Genomic DNA, 20,134 nt, shown 5'->3' on the forward strand with positions numbered 1-20,134 from the left:
TCTCTTATAGTTTTGCCCAATAATGGGCCAATATATAGGAGTATATAAATTCAAGCACCTGGTTTGGTCCAAGTCGGTGGCACTTTTCCCCAAAATGCCTTAAAACAATTAATCGGGACTTCAATATTAATATTTCCCCTCAACCCGACGGATTGGCCTGGTGGTCAGCACCTAAGTGTTTGCTCTCTCCTAAAAATTTAGATTTGAAACTTCTCAGGTGTCTACAAATAGGTGGTGGAAGTTTTTTTTATTTTTTTTTCACGGAAGAATGGATGATTTTATTAAGACAAAGAGCGATCCGAGGACCGAAAATCATCACGGGCAAGATTAGCGAGATGTTGAGAGACAGGACCCCCCCAACACTCCAATCTAGCACCTAATAGGGAACGCTTAGCCAATGAATGAGCTACCCTATTACAATAACGCTTAACATGAATAAAAGAACAAGATGAAAATAAAGGAAAAAGCTCTACACAATCAGCAAGGATAGAGCTACAATCAGATAGAGACTTTCCATCTTGAATCAAAGCCTGAACCACCTGCAACGAGTCACCTTCAACAATAATTTTAGAAAATCCTCTAATAGCCGCAGTGACAAGGGCTTCGCGAACTCCCAAAGCCTCAGTAGAACGTGGCGATAAGAAACCCGCAAAAGGAATCGAGATAGATCCTAAAATTTCACCAAAATGGTTTCTAGCTACAATACCCACACCAGAAATGCCATTATTTTTGTTAACTGCACCGTCAACATTAATTTTAATAACATTAGGTGGAGGGGGAAGCCAGGACGAGGGGTGGGGTGGAGTGGAATTGAGCTCTCATAATTAGGAGGTGTTTCGCTTTTTAAGAAAAGTAATTTTTTGAAAAAAAAGACAATTTCAAGCTCAAAAATCATGTGTTTACCCAAATAATTTTTCTACCAATATGGATTTTGTTTGATAGATCTTATTAAGATTTTTTAAACGGTGCAAAAAAATTTGAATTTTTTTTTTAATTTTCATTATATTTGAGTTTGAAATTACCTTCTTTTTCCAAAAAGTTTTTTTTAGAGAAAGTGGAACACCACCTTAATCGAGATGCGCATAAGCTTACCTGGACACTTGAGTTAAAAAAAAAATTTACATTTCCCCTCTATTCATTGGGAGGTATCATAATATTAGATGATTATCGTAACAAAAATAGTTAGATTTATCGAACAGTTAACAATTGTTTTACTGTACCTTAACTCGAAATCAAATGATAAAAAGTAGTACATCATTACCTTGAAGTTTTTTTTTCAAAGCAAATTTCATTAAAGCCATTAAGGTAACAAACAACGATTCCTTTCGATTACAATGATAAGGAAAAACTAAACCAATCCATCTCAGAGGATAAACATGCAAAAAAGGAGACAGAGACGCGAGAATCTAGCTCCTAAGCACGAGCCGTAACCCACTTCTCACTGCCTCTAAGGGTCATTCACAAGGAGCTGGCAACCTATCATTCACTCGTCTCGGGCAGGCTCAGCCAACCAAATCAAAGACAGGTAAAACAAAACCGAAGGAAACAAGAGAGAGCACAAGCAAAATAAAAATTAAAGCAAACATGGACTAATCCACTAGCATGCCGGCCAAAACTCCAGCCGAGAGAAAACCGTCAGGCGCAGTATCCAGAAGCGCTGACGGGTCTCGGCCGCAAGCGGAGGAGATTAGAATTTCCGGCGAGGCCCCGCTGGCAAGAGCAAGCTTCGGGTACATGAACTGAGTAGAATTCCACTCTGGACAAAGCCCACGCGACCACGTCGCCGTCTGCTGCAATCCTCCTGTGCGTCTTCATCTCTCCAAGGCTGAAACAAGGCTCTAGGGCCATGCCCCGGCCATTATCCTCTGCACCACCAACATGTCAGAACGAAAATCAGTAGTTTATTCACCCATCACTACACCCCTCCGGATCTGGGGGAAATCCAGACCGGGAACAGATCCGGACGGGGGAAACCCGTCGGAGACAAGCGGGTCAAAACCGTAAACAGAAAAACAAAACAAAAGAGGTACTTGAAGTAATAGGTTAGTAGGAGTTGTTGCAAAAGAGGAATAAAATAGGGGAAATTTGAAGGCGATTCTCGCAATAAAATTTGCCGGTGATTGGTTGTGTTTGTCCATTTCTCCACATTGGTAACATGGGAAGTTGTTAGTTATGAATGGAGGGGTCCCTTAGGATTCTGTCAATTGTACTCTTTTTTCCTATTGCGGTCTCAAAGAATGGATGGACCAGTAACAACTGAAGGGCTGTTTGGGACCTGAATTTTGCATTCTGATTATTCATTTCTTAAGTGTTTTCGTTTGGTAGCTCAATTGTAAGAATTGATTCTCTCACAATGCATTTTGAAAACTACACTTTAAGGGCACAATTTAAGGATGAGCTATGGAGGAGCTTTTCCATTCTCATTTTCGATTATCTTCCTAATTTCATAATCCATTTTGAGCATTATCCTTAAAATACCCATTCATTTTCGATTATCTTCCCAAACATTATACTGTTGCACAATCTATTTTACACATATCTCCTAAATACTCTACCAGATTCATATCTATTAGGCTCCCAAACGGGCCCTAATTAAGTCATTTCTCAATTAGTTGGTTTAATTTGGAGAACGAGTTGGATCCTCTCCGACCCTTAAAGGAATTGAAGGTTAGTCTGTACATCTATGGATAATTTTCGGGTCTATTTTGATGATGGAGGCCATCTCTTTTAGATTGAAAATCATGTTGACCGCATATGGTTTGATATGTTCTGAAAGACGTCTATCTTGAAAAAAAAAGTAGATTGCAATACTACATTGAAACTCATTTTTTGCCAAGATAAATTTGTAACTAAAGCATATCAAACAATATCTGATTAATATATGATTTTTAGCATGGAAGATGTTCTTGATATCTAAAAAGTGGACGATTTGATCATCAAAGTGGATCAGAGAAAAGTCCAAAAATGGATGGATTGAACTATAAAGTCCTTTTTTAAGGGACCGCATAGGATTCAACTCCCTTGAAAAAAAAATCAACTTACAAGAAAATGCACTATTGGTGACCGAACTTGCCAACGCAAGGCAATTTTCGTAGGCAAATCTATGCTTTTCCCGACGAAAATTCATAGGCATTGGCAAATCATTGGAAGAGCAATTACTTTTGCCAACAAAAGGTACAAGTGTTGGCATATGTTTTTGGAGGATAGTTGGCGCCATCCAAATTCTAGAGGGTAACTTTTTGCCAACCCATTTTCCATGTTTGGCGACATGGTACGCATGGGTAAAAGTAAATTATTTTGGCGACGAGATTTATTGTATTCATGCTAATCGTGAATGTCTTTTTTAGTTGCAATTCATATTCTTTGTTTCTAATTGTATTCCAATTTTGATCAACCGCATCTGCCAACTGTTAAATTTACCAAAAAAGAATTATAGATAAATTTATCCAGTCAAACTCCGCTTTGTTTTGGCAAGTCTTATTTTGGCCTTTATAAGCGCTCAACTTTTATTTTGCCAGATGATAGAATGGTAGCAGAGTTAGATTGGTAGGCCAACGTTGTTCTATTGACTTGAACTTGAGATCTCACACAGTAGAACCCAAGTGCGTACTCGCAACCGCTTGAGCTACAGCTCTGGATATAAAAGCTTTAGCAAAAGATTATTCCCATTTGCTAACAAACATCACTTGGAATCTTGCCTTTGTTTATTATTATTATTATTATTATTATTATTATTATATAATTTTCGTTTTATGCTTTTGATTTTCAATTTAAAAATACATAATGCCAAAATTAATCCCCAAAATCAATACATGAAGTCCCAATTCAATAATCTATTTCAGAGGAGCTTTTGTATTTTCCAATTAATTAGGAACAAAATAAAAAAAAATCCCTTTTTATTTTGTTACAAAATTTAATTAATATTTAATTTGGAAGATTATAAGTTATAGATTGAACAATTCTTTCATCGTGTAAAGAATTTATTTAAGGCAAAAAGCAAAATTGTCAAAATCCTCATATACTCCTATTTGATTTCATCCTTCCTTTGTTTTAGAAAAACCAAACGATATCACCACTTCGGCATTTCCAACTTCCCACTTCCCCTATTCGATGTGCCCTAGTTCTGGTACCGCTCGATGTCTTCTGGTATTAACGTTTTGACAAGGAGGGTAGCGGGAGGAGGCTTGGCTGTTCAAATGCGATTGGGGGAGAGTTATCTCCTCCCTCGGTCGATCAATGTCTCCTCATTGACTTCCACACATGAACACATCTTTCTTCTACCCATGGCAATCTATAGCAGATCCCACTAGCTAGGCATGTTCCTCTCTCTCCCCCTCAATGTGTACATGTACTTATATCCCAATTTGTAAAACCCTAATTTGTTTCATCCGTTTCTCCCAATTTGTGATCTCTAAATTATATTATTCCTAAACCATTAGTGATGGTCGAGCCAAGGTTTGTGAAACCAATTATCACTTTTCCTTGTCAATTCTTTTTTTTTTACTCGGCAAACGAAACATTTTATATAATTCAAAAGGGGACATCGATGGGGAAAGCAGAAAAGCATAAACAAGCTTAATTGCGCAAAAGAAAATAGAAACACTCATCCAACCAACAATTGAATGAAAAGAAACACCTCAAAGCTACATTACACTTTCACCTTTCAATACCATCTAAATAACCCTTAAAATACTGTCAATTCTTGATCAGCCATTTACCCTAGAGGTCATTTTCAATTTTACTGTCACTTGATATGTCTTTTAATGGGTAAAATGGGGTTGTCCTAGGAGGGAAAAAATTAGATTGAGTGGAAGTTAGATGCAAAATTAATAGTATACTGGACCATACTATATTTGATATAAAATTGGGTGTGTTGTGTGTTAATCTAAGGAATTTCATACTTCCGTTAATGCTTTTCTTGAGTATACTGTTCGAGGCTTTGGATTTATAGCAATTAATTTGGTTTTGATTTCCAATTGTTAAATGTGCTTCTTGGATTGCTCAATACTTTTGCCAGTCAAATCTCATGCTTAAAAATTAAAAAGTGGCAGAATTGTGCACTTTGATGACTACCGGATCAGTTTGGACGAGTAGATGCTGCTAATATAAACTCAGAATTGGGTCAGCTGAATGGTAATTTCAGTCTTGTACTTAAGATTTTATCTCTTTTAATACCATAAAACAGTTAGGTCCGCCACCTCCAGAGCCTCAGTTGTTACCCCGTTAAAGATATACCCATTCCTCGTTAACCAAATTGACCATAACGTTGCAAAAAAACACACTTCCCAAATATTTTTCTCCAAGTTTCGGAATCTATTCCCAAACTACCAACTTGCTAACTCTTCCAATGAGGCTGGACAAACCCACTGGATGTGCCACCAATTCAGAATTTCAGACCATACCACCCACGAAAATCGACAATGTAATAGCAAGTGTTGAGGAGTTTCCACATGAAGGGCACACAAGGGGCATGCAGCCAAGTGAACCTCGGGGATTAGATTCCTATCAAGAAGAATCGACCGTGTTGCAATTCTATTCTGAATGGCCATCCATGCGAAGATTTCCACTTTAGGAGGGCTCAAATTTCTCCACACCGATCCCAGAGTAGTATGGCGTGATTGCGACTGCATTTCCCACTTCTGATAGACCGACTTAACAGAGAAAATTTTGTTTGCCGTCTAGTTCCACTGCATCAAGTCAGATTTTGAAGGATCTAAGGTCACCCCATTCAATCTTTGTTTCAACTCCTCAAATTGGTGATGCTTCCGTACACGCAAAGATCCCCTAAACAACAGATTCCAGTCACCATGACTCCCTCCTCCACAAATATTACTTAGTACCTCATTCCGTTGGGTAGAACGTCCATATAGTCTTGGGAATTCATCCTTAATCGCAGTATTGCCCAACCACATATGCTCCCAGAATAGTATATTGCAGCGAGAGTTTACTTGCACCTTGAACCCCTCCCGAATAGAAAACCCAAGAACCGAGTCATTTTCCCCAACTGAGCATATGTCCTTCCATATATTAGAAACTGATCCAGAGAGTGGAGTATATGGGAGCCAACTCCTCCGATCCAGATTATATTTCCCACGAATAACCTTTACCCACAAGGAATTTTTATCGTTACTAAATCGCCGCCACCACTTAGCAAGTAGAGCCAAATTCTGTTGAAGCAATCTCTTAATCCCTAATCCCCCATTTTCCTTCTTCAGAGTAATCTTCTCCCAATGGACCAGGTGCATTTTCTTTTTATCCGGTGTATCTCCCCAAAAAAATTGCCTTTGTAACTTCTCCAGCATTTTTGCAACTGCCACTGGCATTTTGAAGAGGGACATGAAATAAATAGGCAGAGTGCTAGAGTTGTGGTTGATAAGCGTAAGCCTGCCCTCGGTAGAGATGGTTCTCGTTCTCCAAATACTTAGCCGCTTTTGAGTTCGTTCTAGAACAGGCTCCCACGTTTTGATTCTCCTCGGATTAGCACCCAACGGAAGCCCAAGGTATTTAATTGGCAAAGATTCCACCCTACACCCCATCACTTGTGCAAGTGCTTGAACATCATCCCGTTGAATCTTTACACCACAAACGGAGCTTTTAGAATAGTTGATCTTCAAACCGGACATTAACTGAAAGCACCTGAGAATTCTCTTAATGTTCCCCATATCCTCCAAATCATTGTTGCAAAAAAGGATTGTGTCATCGGCAAACTGAAGGTGAGAAATAGTCACTCCATTACTCCCTAGCTTGACGCCTTTAATTATGTTTTTCTCTCGAGCTCTTTCCAACAAAATATTGAGTGCTTCAGCTACTACGTTAAACAAAAAAGGAGATAAGGGGTCCCCCTGCCTCAATCCTTTCTGAGTTTGGAACTCCTGTGTAGCTGACCCATTAATCAAAACAGACATAGAAACTGTGGAACAACACTCTCTGATCCACCCACACCAGTTATCCCCAAAACCTGCCTTCTTAAGCATATAAAGTAGAAAACCCCAATTTACACAGTCATACGCTTTTTCAAAATCCAATTTAAGAATGAGACCTCCTTGAACAGAGTGTTTCCAACTATGAATAGCTTCATTGGCAATCAAGACCCCATCCAGTATTTGTTTACCCCCAACAAACGCAGCTTGAGCCTCACCAATGATAGTAGATAGCGGTTCTTTAAGCCTATTAGCTAACACTTTGGATAGGATCTTGTAAATGCTTCCCACCATACTGATAGGCCTAAAATCCTTAGAGGTAGTGGGACAATCAATCTTAGGAATCAAAGCTACAAAAGTAGAGTTAATACCTTTCGTGAGCTTTCCATTCTGATGGAATTCTGAGAAGAATTGAGTTATGAGGTCCTTCATGAATTCCCACCCTTTCTTGATAAACGAGAAGTTGAAACCATCCGGACCTGGAGCCTTTAGACTGTTACACCCTTTTAGAGCCGCCACAATTTCCCCTTCCTCAAACGGTCTTTCCAACTGTAATGACACATCACCGGGCAAATGTCTCTGAAACTGTCCCCCTAGCGTTGGTCTCACCTTCCTTGCTTCTGCGAAGTTATTTTGGAAATGAACTACGGCAGCTTCCTTGATTTCCATTGGGTCCTCCATTACTCTACCATCAAATTTGATGAACCCAACCAAATTCCTCTTAAATCTGTTATTTGCCATAATCTGGAAGTACCTTGTATTCTTATCCCCCAATTTGAGCCACCTAACTCGTGATTTCTGCCTCTATAATGATTCAGAAAGTTTATAAAGTCTCCAATATTCTGCTTTGGTTTTGCATCTCAATGCCTTTTCCTCTGGATCAAGTGGTCTGCCTTCAGCCACAATATCAAGCTGATGGAGTTTAGCTTCATTGTCCTGAAGGGCAGAGTTGACATCCCCAAATTCCTCTTTGTTCCAGACTCGCAGCCTAGCTTTCATGGCCTTCAATTTCTGGACGAGAACGAATCCAGCCCACCCTACCACTTGCACCTCATTCCATGTTTCTTTGGCCAAACTCATACATTTCGGGTTGGAGAGCCAAATATCCATAAACTTAAAAGGCTTAGGACCCCAATCCCTACTATCATCTCTAATTGTAACCGGGCAATGATCAGAGATTGGCCTCGGCAAGCCCCATTGCAGAATATTAAACTTTTCAAGCCATTGTTGAGAAACCAAGAATCTGTCCAGCCGGCTATGAATAGCATGGTTTTGATAATTGGTCCAGGTGTATTTTCTGCCAAGCATGGGAATGTCTATCAGCTCCATGCCATTGCAAAACTCTATGAACTCCTTCATACCCCTATCGAGACGTGAGCATCCCACCCTTTCAGAAATCGCCCTTATCTCATTGAAATCCCCTCCTACGCACCATGGGACATTTGAACCAGCCTTAAGCTCTACCAATTCTCCCCAGAGTACCCTTCTAACCACAGAATCACTAGGAGCGTACACATTCACAATCGAACACGGGAATTCATTGTATAGCAGTCCAGTCATGAGAATAAATGATCTTTGGACCACAACATTTGAAGCAATAAAGAAATCCTTACTCCAAATAATTAGCAAACCCCCCAACGCACCCACCGAGTTGGAACACACAAACTCCATATTGGCATTACCCCAGATTTTTTGAATAGCCAAACTCTCCACTACCTCCAATTTGGTCTCTTGGACGAACATCATATCCGGTTTCCGTTTCTTAATAAGCTTAGCCAAAAAACGTAGTCAGTGAGGTGTTCCTATCCAATCTTGGTTGGATATAGCTCTATAGTTTCATGTAATAGTTACTATTTTTGATCGATGTACCCCGTCGAATTTAATAAAAAGTTCCGTTTGCTGAGCAAAAAAAAAAAAAAACCATAAAACAGTTTTTCCAGGTACCAATATAGGAAAAGAGGTTGATGGGCGCTGATCTCGTTTCAGAATCAATCTCCAGCTTCACCTTAAATTGAAGGTTGTGAGCCTTGTTGCAATGTTATTTTGTGGTTCAGTTTATTTTTTTAGTGTGCATGTAGTTGTAGTTGATATATTGTCATGTATTTTGAATAAACTATCTAATCAGTGTGGTGGTCTGGTGATGTGGATTTTGTCTTTGGCTTTTGTGTTCTTGCTCATATAGACTTGTTGCATCGAAAAACTTCTGCGGGTGTTCTCTAGAATCAATGGAGTGTTGTTATGTTCGCTACAAAAGCAGGCCAAAACCAACTTTAGGAGTTTATAAAAGGAGCAATGGTTAAGGCAGCCCCCCTCAGTTAAATAAAAGCCGAAGTGTATATTCTTTTCTGCATACTCATTGCTTGGTTTTCTTTCAACGAGATGTAGGAGCATCAAACACTCCACTATTGGATTGCTTGAGAAGAAATAAGTTGTCTACTTAATGTATATATTACTTCATATATGTCTGCATAGTTAATCAGTGTTTTAGAACTGACTACATTTGTTGAAGGTTCAAGCTATTTTATTGTTAGTGAAGGACCCATTGTTCAGAAATTAACATTGGTACGAATGAGAATGTGTGTTTTATTCAACTAATAGTCCTCTAGCACTTTGGTACAAATTCAGGAACAAAGCTGAGAGGTTGGCAGTATCCACAGTTTACTTCAAGTTCATTATTGTCTTTCAGTATCTTTTTAAGTTTCCACTTGAACACTTGGAAGGAATATTGTTTATTAACCTTATTAGAACATCTATTTATCATCAATGTTTGTGTATTTTTTGGCAGCTGGTTGAAGATCATTGGGTTCACCACTTACAGCACCTTCATTCAATCGTCTTGCTAGACAATATATGCAGCACAACTTAATTCCTTTTGATATGAACACCACGTCTATGTAACTAAAGGGGAAACATGCCACTACAGCGGTGTCAACTCTTGGGGGAACAAATTACTCTTCGTCTTGTGATGTTAGGATATTCGTGTTAGATTTTGGATATGTACGTAGATGTGTTTTATACAAGTACACTTATAAGTGTTAGGAATTATAATTAGTTGTTGAATGTATTTAGATACCATTGAGATTGACTTGGTTTAATTATTTGATATATGAATGAATTCTGATTTTGCACCTGAGTTGGAAATTAGATATAGCTATGATCATGCTATTGAGTTTTGTGATTCGAATTATAAATTTGCAGACCCAAAGTTGAAAGTCTTTTTTTGCAAACGCAATTAATTGTAGGCAAAAGTATGTGAAAAAGGTTGTCCAGAATCTTTTTGCCAACGCTTTGGTCGTCGCTAAACCTCATGCATTTACCAACACCTTTCATTTTGCGTGGGTAAAAACTTTTCTTCACGCACTTTCAACGATGCCTTAGTGAAGCACTAATTTTTGTTGGCAAAAACCTTTGCCTACATAATTCTAATTTCAGCAACAACATTGCGTATGTTGGCAAAGCTGCTTTTTCTTGTATAGTAAATAGTCATCAATCTAGAGTTTCTAACTTTTTAGAGAAATAATTTGGTGATGGTACTTTAACTCAGAAAAAACGTGCAAAAGAGGAATTGAGTAAACTGTGACTCGTTAATAATTTTTGAAATTATACACATACTTTGAAGTAAACAAAAGTTAGAAATTGGAGGAAAATTTTAAGACAAACCCCTAGCTAATAATGGGTGCCTGTAACGCCCCGAAATTTGGGTACGTTAAATAAAACATTTTATTGAAATAAAAGCTGAGTCCGGCTCTTTTATTACAACAAAAACATAAAAGGAGTACTTTTATTACAAACGGAAGGAAACTAATGCTTCTAACTACAGCTCCGCTTGTTCTTCCATCACAACTAGCTCCTCGGCTCCTCGGCTTCCAAGGTGTAAAGCTCGCCCTGCTCATCTATGAGATCTGACATATTATACCCGCGTCGCCACCGGTATAATATGCCAGGGTCACCAAAAAGGCAACACCGTGAGCCAAAAAGCTCAATAGAACTATCCAAACCCTCTAACCCTTAACTTATGAGCGAAGAACATAATAACAACAATTCCACTTAGATCATGCATATAGTCCATACAAATATTCGAATTTACAATCCTTACTTGACTAACGTTGTGTTCATTACTTGGACTCATCGTAGACCATGTTTTTACTTCACTTTCCTTTTTACCCAAAAACTCCTTTTTAACTCACCCAACCTCGGTTCCGCCGCGCCGGTTTCCCGAGTATCCTCACAATGGTTCCGCCGCACCGGGTTCCCATTGGCACACAACCGCATTGGCTCCGTACCGCGGATAACCAAGCACACACCCAACCTCGGTTCCGCCGCGCTGGGTTCCCGAGTATCCTCACAATGGTTCCGCCGCGCCGGGTTCCCATTGGCATACACACACACAACTCACATAATGCACCCAAAACCGGTCATTATGTAGTTTCAAAATATTTCCTCCCTCGGATACACATTTTTACCTTCGTTAACACACCCTAGGTGCCATGTCTCTATTCTCTTGGTTTTCGTGTCACGTTACATACATAGACTCCGTGGTGTAGGACTCATAACGAGCATTTATACAACAATATTATCCAACTCTTGACCACATAACATGCTTGAATCATACTAACAACATCATGCATCTCATACATTCTCAATAAAAGATAACCTTATCTACTTTAAACATAAAGATCAAGTTACTCTCTAATGAACTTATTTTAGAGTCAAGATACAAAACTACATTATATTTGGGATAGTAGGTAAAGATAACTACTTGGGATGGAGGTTAAGGAAATCCTACACTATACTTGGGGTGGACGATAAGAATATTCTACCTTGCTTCTTGGCGGTAGTAGTCGGCTAAGAAGATTCGGTCGTCGGTTTTGGATTTCGGCGGCGTAACGGCGTAGGTTTGCTTCGAAAGGAAGAGAGTTGATCTTTTCTCTTCCTAGAAACAACTTTCTAACTAACTAATCTTCTTTAAAAGATCTAACGGTGGTTTTGGGAGGTGGTTTGGTGGTTTCTCTCAAGAACACTCAAGAACACTAGAAAACTAGAACTTTGAAAGCAAGAACTTTTGGAATTTCTAGAGAGAATTGAGAGCAATGGTGGAAGGTGTGAGTTTAAGCTTTGGTATATGAGCTTCTATTTATAGGCAAGGGCTCTCCCTCTCTCCCTCTTGGCCGGCCCCTCTCTCTCTCTCTCTCTCTCTCTCTCTCTCTCTCTATGTCACACTTTATTTCACATGTCAAGGTTTGATTGAAAGGTTGGAAGCTAAATTGGTAGGCTTGCATGGCTAGGTTAGTCCTTGGATGGGATTCTTGGAAGATATGTTGCAATGGAGGAGACATTGGTACAAGATTCATGGCTTAAACAGTTGAAAGTTTGTACAATGGAGGTTAATGGGGTTAAGATTTGGCTAGGAAAGGAATCACCAAAGATTTGAAGTGCTTTGAAAGACTAATGTCAAAGTACACATCAAATCCATCTTCTTCTTCCTTCCTCTTTCCTCCTCTCTCTCTTTCTCTCTCTCTCTCTCTCTCTCTCTCGGCCTCTCTCTCGGCCTCTCTCTCCTCTCCTCTCTCTCCTCTCTCTCCCTCTCTCTCTCTCATGTACTAACTATATATGTATATATATGTACAAACATGTAAGAATACAATTAAACAATAGGTACTTTTGTACAAAATGGCAATTTAGTCTTTAAGGGTCAAGATTTCCCCAATAAACAATTATGAAGTACAAGTACTTTAATTAATAAAATAATGTACCTTTGTACTCCCGGGAATCTTAACAAAATAATAGTTTAATGGGTTAAGTACTTTGGTTGAAAGATGAGCCTATTACCCAATGGTTAATAGAATCCCTAACGGTTATTATCCAAGGGATAATAAGGTACGGGTACTTTAAATACTAAATTAAGTTTTTGGAAAAGACGACATGTCCTTTTTTTGGAAATACACATGTGATATATATATATATATATATATATATATATATATATATATATATATATATATATATATATATGTACTTACCAATTGAAATAAGGAAAAGGCTTTTGTTCAATAGGTAAAGATTACCCTAATGGTTATTGTCCAATGGTCCATAGTTACTTGGGTACTTTAATTAGTAAAATAATTGAAAAGAACTTTTCAAAATAATTATAAATGTCAATCATAGTACTTTGCTTAAATCTTTCAAAATCCTTTTAATATAAAGAAATGGGTTTCCTTTATCCAATGGATAATAATTCCCCTAACATTTATCGTCCAATGGATAAAGAATAAAGTTAAAACAATAAAAGAAAACAATTAAACAATTTCTAGTCTAGGGTTGAAAAGGTTCAAAAGGTTCAAGATGGGCAAAATGGTCCATCTTTGGTTAGGGATAAGTAACTAGGTGACTTTCTAGTTTGGTTACTCCAACGAGCCGGTTAGAAACTAACTCGGCTTGCTAGGTAGGGCATATAAGTCAAGAAGCGATCCTTGAGGGTCCAAAGTGCGATTAGGGTTTCTAGTCGAGAAATACGATGATAAGGCGATCGATTGTTTAAATACAAACCACAAGGAAATCAAATAAGAGAATCAACGAGCAATTAAGAGAAATTAAGAAATTTCAAATAACAACGAGATTTTTATTGAACGAAAAATCGGAGTTGTTACAACCTATCCCCCTTAAACAATTTCGTCCTCGAAATTAGGTGTACGCTAGGATTCGAATAAATGAGGGTATTTCATCTTCATGGTTTCTTCCCTCTCCCATGTGGTTTCTCCAGCTCCTCGGTGTTTCCACAAAACTCGTACCAACTTAATGGTCTTGTTTCGGATAGTCTTCTCGCTTCGGTCTTGAATCTCTATTGGTTCCTCTTCATATGTCGCGTCTTCTTCGATGGTGATGTCTTCCCAATTGAGAACATGAGTGGGCAAGGCCAGATACTTGCGAAGCATGGAAACGTGAAACACGTTATGCACTCGGTCCAGCTGTGGCGGCAGGGCTAGACGATAAGCAACTTTCCCGATCTTCTCCACGATGTCAAAAGGTCCGATGAAGCGCGGAGACAACTTCCCCTTCTTCCCAAATCTGATGACTCCTTTCTTTGGTCTGATTTTCAGGAACACATGATCTCCCACAGCAAAAGTCAATGGTCGGCTCCTCTTATCCGCATAACTCTTCTGTCGGCTTTGAGCGGTCTGGATCCTCTGTCTGATAGTCTTGACCTTTTCCGTGGTATCTCGTACTATGTCAGGCTCGATCAATCCCGTTTCCCCAGCGTTGGTCCAGCAGACTGGAGATCGGCAGGGTCGACCGTATAGAGCTTCATATGGTGCCATCCCAATGCTTGCTTGATAGCTGTTATTGTAGGCGAACTCCACCAATGGCAAATGCTGCTCCCAGTTTCCAGAGAAATCCAAGGCGCGGGCTCTCAGCATATCTTCTAGGGTCTGAATAGTCCTCTCCGTTTGTCCGTCGGTTTGGGGGTGAAAGGCCGTGCTAAGCCTTACGTTTGTTCCCAATGCTTTTTGCAATCCTTTCCAAAAGTGTGATACAAAACGTGGGTCTCTGTCAGAGACTATCGAGATTGGTACTCCATGGAGGCGTACGATTTCTCGAATGTACAACACGCTTAGTTGCTCCACGTTTTCTGTCATCTTGACAGGCAGAAAGTGTGCAGACTTGGTGAGTCGATCTACGATCACCCAGATGGCTGTGTTGGTCTTGGCAGATCTTGGCAGTCCCGTCACGAAATCCATCGAGATGTGCTCCCACTTCCAGGTTGGTATTGGTAAGGGTTGAAGATCTCCTCCAAGTTTCTGATGCTCAGCCTTGACTTGTTGACACACCAAACAGGTAGACACAAACCGTGCTACATCTTTCTTCATTCCTTCCCACCAGTATGTTCTTCGCAAGTCGTGATACATCTTTGTACCGCCAGGGTGAACTGCGAAGTTCGAATGGTGAGTTTCTCGGAGTACATCTTCTCGAAGGTTTCCAACATCAGGTACGAACACCTTTCCTTTGAATCTTAGACTGTTATTCTCCTCGATAGTCCATCCTGGCACCGCCTTTCCTTCTCGGATTCGATGTCGGACGAACTCACAATTTTGCTCGAAGGTTTGGGCTAGCAAAATTTCCTGATGAAGTGCTGGCTCTGCAACTAGAGCATACAGTCGAGCGTTTCCTCTCTCTGATGACGATCGCAGGTTGAACTCGTTAAGGGTGTCCACCATCTCCCATTCCTTGATGGCAGTCTTGACCTTCTGTGCTCTGTCCTTTCGACTCAGAGCGTCGGCTGCCACGTTGGCCTTGCCGGGGTGATACTGAAGCGTAAACTTGTAGTCCTCCAAGTATTCCATCCATCGGCGCTGTCTCAAATTCAACTCCTTCTGAGTGAACAAGTATTTGAGACTCTTGTGGTCGGTGAAAACTTCGAATTGTTCTCCCCACAAATAGTATCGCCAAGATTTAAGGGCGAACACTACTGCGGCCTGACACATATTAGATTGAGTTGATTTTCCGTTATGCCCACTCAATTTTTTTGTTTTATTATTATTGAACAGCTCAAATTTTTTTTGTGAAAACTATAGTGGGCTCTGCGTGGCCGTCCGTACTCCATCCATATAGGTACCCATCAATACCTATAGCAATATTCGATAAATAGGTTTTTTTTTGTTAGTCTTGATTTGGATTTGAATTTGGATTTGGATATGGAGTACTATACAATTTATGGGCATGTGTGCCCATCTGAGCCGAGCACATGGCCTAAAGATGCGCCCAAACAGACACCAGCCCGCACCCTGCGCTGTAATCCATCCCCTCTTATTTTCTACTCCTATTTTTTTTCCTGGAAATCCATTCCTGTCCATTCTGTGCTTCTTCAAAATAAGGATCTGTTTGGCAGTCTCACTGTCCATTTCTGATGTTTGTGTTTTGGAACTCGAGGAAACATGAATTTCCTCTTCTTCGATCGTCTCTTTTGATTCCTTGTTTGGGAGGGGAATAAAATACTCCTTTCCTACTTCCTTTTTTCCTATTTCTTTGTTATTTTAAGTTATCTCTTCACATAAAAAGAAGTTTCACTTAAATTATTATACTATAGTTATTTATTCTGTGGAATAGAAGAAGCACAAATTTTAGTTCCTTTCGTTACCTTTTTGGCAAAACAAAACAGAATAAAAAAACCGTTTCTTTTTAAAGAATATTCTCTTCTCTCCCTCCTTTTCATGCTTACCCTTCCCCTATTTTCCAAAGAGCTTTTCAGTACCATAGCAGAAGTGAACGGGATGTTGCTCTTGCAGGATTAGTGTAAAGTCAAAATTGGGTGTCTATGGCTGGCCCAAGGTGAAGTTGGAGTTGCCACCCTTTTAAGCCTCCAAATTTTATGTAAAAACTAGGACCCTATTTTTGCATATAATTTATTTACATAGTATTACATACAAGTTGTTCCATATATATTTCAACAGCAGATGAGTTTTGGCCTAAGTGGCATGTGTAAACTTATTACACCAGACTCTCGGGCCTAGCTCAAGCGATCGTGTAGCTTGCCTTTGGGATTGAGAGGTTGTGGGTTCGACTCCAATGGAAAGTCAATTAATTAGTGGTACTAAACTTTGTAAACTTGTTGAAAGTTCCTTGTAATGCCCACAATTGTTAGATAAACTAGCTTAATGACTAATATTAATTCCGAACAAACTCACCTAAAAACTACAAAATTAAATCAATGTAGTTCTTCTACGTATACAGATCCAAACATAGATGGTTTTGAAACCATGTGCATGATTGTATGTGGATCCCTGGCCTCATCGTTTTGTGAAAATCATTTGCATTGAATGATTCTGTTATATATATATATATATATATATATATATATATATATATATATATATATATATGTATTTGAATCTTTACACACAAATCTATGTGCATTTACTTTCTCTTTGAAATTAAACCATACTTGCGCTCAAGAGTCCTAGCTGAGAACAAAAATTGAAAGCCATAGTCAACAGTGCCATTCTTTTGTGATTAAAGGAAAGGGTGGTTTTCTAGAAATGAAGAAGAAAATTTTTATAGGCAATTGTATAAGAGCCCTTCTACAACCACACCCAAATACACACCCACACACATAAGTGTGTGTGGGCTATACACATACTGCAGACTCCACACACACTGCAGTGCAGTCTGTGGTATGTGTGGGTGTGATTATAGAATTATTGATTGTATAAGGGGAGACAGCTAGCTGGGGGGTTGTACCATGTCATGTGCAATTGTTGTCTACGGACAAAATTACGGTCCGACAGCCCGTACGGTATTTGTCAAACATGTGCTGCTCTAACTAATTTAACCACTCCCCCACATGCACTACATCTTAAAATCTTGATCTTGATAAACGTAGGGACATTTTTTTTTCCATTTGTTAAATCTAATCTAACCTAACCTATTCTAAGGGACTTGAGAAGGGGATGAGTGCTTACGGGAATCGAACTCTGCCAACGTGCATGAAAATATTAGGGAGATACTAACTGCACTTCACTCCACTTGCGATATACGTACATTGTTTTTTGGTATTGTTGCTGAGAAATAATCATGTTGGATACAAGTTACGTTAGGTAAGTACCTAATGAGTCCAAATAAACTTTTAAAAAAAAAAAAAAATTGTTTCCCAGACTTGCATGATGATACGAGTTATATATCTTAACATCACACACACTCACTCTCTCTTTGAACACTACTCGAAAATGTGCTACAAAGTTTTATCAAAGCTAAGTGGTGGTACGTTTCAAAAAAAAAAAGTGTTAAAGTGGTGATTTTAAGTACATGAAACCTATACAATGAGTGAAGTCAATTGTTTCATTGTTCGGTTCATCTACTTGATCAATGATAAATTGGGGTTTTTTTTCCCTCTCAGAGACAGATGTAAGCGTGGTCTTATGGGGCTACGGCCTCGTGTGGTTTCTGTTTTAAAAAAAAAAATTTAATAGGAGTATTAATATTAGGTTTTTTTTTTTTTGGTAAGCGTTATTTTTTATTTGTTAAGAGCACTTAGATATTATGTTTTGTATTTAGGGTTATTTAAAAATATGCAAATGATTTAGACTTTGTTCGTTTGGATTCCAAAACCGAATCCTTCTAATGTAGGACAAGATCGTAGAATTTTTTTATATTTTGGAAATCTTTATTTAGGAATAATATTATTATGAAATTATATTTGTGCTGCCTATTTTGCATGTGTCTTATTTTTCTAATTCCTAGTTTTTATAGGATTTATTATTCCCTTGGAGATGTTATTTCCTTGGAGGATTTTTATATTTTATTTCTATTGCCTTAGAATAAGATTTTTACTAGGAATATTTTTGTTTAGGTTAAAATTATTAACTTTCCGTATTCGGTTTGATTTTAATTTATACCTTTATTAGAATCCTTGGTCTAAAGAATTAGGATTTTATTTAATTAAATAGAAAATATCTTTTCTTTAATGCCGCTTGTTTTGGCATGATTTAATATTTCTTCATAATACCTTAAATTTGCTTGTCGCTTTATCAACTGATAATCATCATGGTTCTCGAATAGCTCGCCTTCAAATTCATTCCTATTATTGTAGTGATAATAAGAATATCCTCCCGAGACGTTTTGGTGAATAGGTAGGTTGCGGGCAAATCCCTCAATGCGGTTCCTATATTCTGGTTAGGAGGTTGGCGATGGGCAAATCCCAACACACGATCCTTCTCAATCCTTTCTGGCCTTTGGCTATTTTGTAGAGTCAACCCCTGCAACAACTCACGGATCTCTACGAACTGAGTGCGAGTATCTTGACGGATCTCGGCTAACAGAGTGCTTCGATCCTGCAACTGTGTTCGGTTATCCTCCATCATCCTCCTTAGGTCAGTAAGCCCATGACCAACGTCAATGGGTGTGTCTTCTTCTATGTTTAGTGCCATCGAACCAGGCAAAGCCTTACTCTGATACCACTTGACGCAGCGGAATTCACGAGAACATAAACAACTCGTCGCAACGAGCAAATCTTGCGCACAAGAAAGAAAGAGAAAATCTCTGTAATATTATTGATTAAAAGCTTTAAAAGTTTAATAATTGAATAACTTACACTCCTATTTATGCGCAAGATTTGCTCATTGCGACGAGTTGTTTATGTCGTTTGGACTAGTACGCTAACTAATCTCTCGTGAATTCCGCTGCGTCAAGTGGTATCAGAGCAAGGCTTTGACTGGTTCGGTGGCACCAAACACAGAAGAAGACACACCCATTAATGTTGGTCGTGGGCTTACTGACCTAAGGAGGATGATGGAGGATAACCGAACACAGTTGCAAGATCGAAGCACTCTGTAGTCGAGATCTGTCAAGATACTCGCACTCAGTTCGTAGAGATCCGTGAGTTGCTGTAGGGGTTGACTCTACAAAATCGCCAAAGGCCAGAAAGGGTTGAGAAGGATCATGCGTTGGGATTTGCCCATCGCCAACCTCCTAACCAGAATAGAAAATGCGTTGAGGGGTTTGCCCGCAACCAACCTATTCACCAAAACGTCTCGGGAGGATATTCTTTTTATCACTACAATAATATGAATGAATTTGAAGGCGAGCTATTCGAGAACCATGATGATTATCAGTCGATAAAGCGACAAGCAAATTTAAGGTATTACGATAAGTTGCCAAATTTTAGTGGTCTTGAATTTTTTGAAGATCGTTTTGATTGGATATTGGACATTGATGATTTTTTTGAGTATACGAAAACTCCTTTCGAACAAAGGTGGAGGTTTTTGTTATTGAAGCTTATGGGCCCAGCGCGACAATGGTGGTTAAAATTACAATCGTTAAGAGATCGATTGGGCAAGCGTCGAATTCATGCATAGTCGAGAATTAAGACTTTTGGTGGAGAGATTTTTGCCATGGAACTATGAAGAATTACTGAAGGAAAAATATGGGCCAAAGCAACAAAATACAACTATTATTGTCAAAGATGTCGTTGAAGAAGTTGTCAAAGAGGTTGTGATTCAAGTTGATGAACCAAAAATTGAAACGGAGGTTGGTGATAAGACGAATAATATAGAAGCAGTGGATGAGGTCATATTCAAAGTTGATATTAAAAATAATAATATCAATGTTGGTGATCAAGTTGTTGAGGACTGAAACAGTTGTCTATTGGAGATTATTGATACTAATATTTGTGTTGAGGAGGAGGGTCTCGCCATCAATGCAGGGGTGTCGAATGAAATACCTTC

At 38.9% G+C, this 20,134-nt stretch overlaps 1 protein-coding gene across 1 annotated transcript; it reads right to left on the reverse strand.

Moving 5' to 3' along the window:
* Positions 1-13,612: 13,612 nt before the first annotated feature.
* Positions 13,613-18,838, reverse strand: LOC131298696 (uncharacterized). Its single transcript, XM_058324173.1, has 3 exons — positions 18,619-18,838; positions 14,024-14,433; positions 13,613-13,924 (listed from the first exon to the last, which is right to left on the reverse strand). Exons 1-3 carry the CDS (start codon positions 18,836-18,838, stop codon positions 13,613-13,615), a joined length of 942 nt encoding a protein of 313 aa, XP_058180156.1.
* Between the last annotated feature and the right edge of the window lie 1,296 nt (positions 18,839-20,134).

The sequence above is a fragment of the Rhododendron vialii genome, chromosome 8a, assembly GCF_030253575.1.
Source record: "Rhododendron vialii isolate Sample 1 chromosome 8a, ASM3025357v1".
NCBI classification, from domain to species: domain Eukaryota; kingdom Viridiplantae; phylum Streptophyta; class Magnoliopsida; order Ericales; family Ericaceae; genus Rhododendron; species Rhododendron vialii.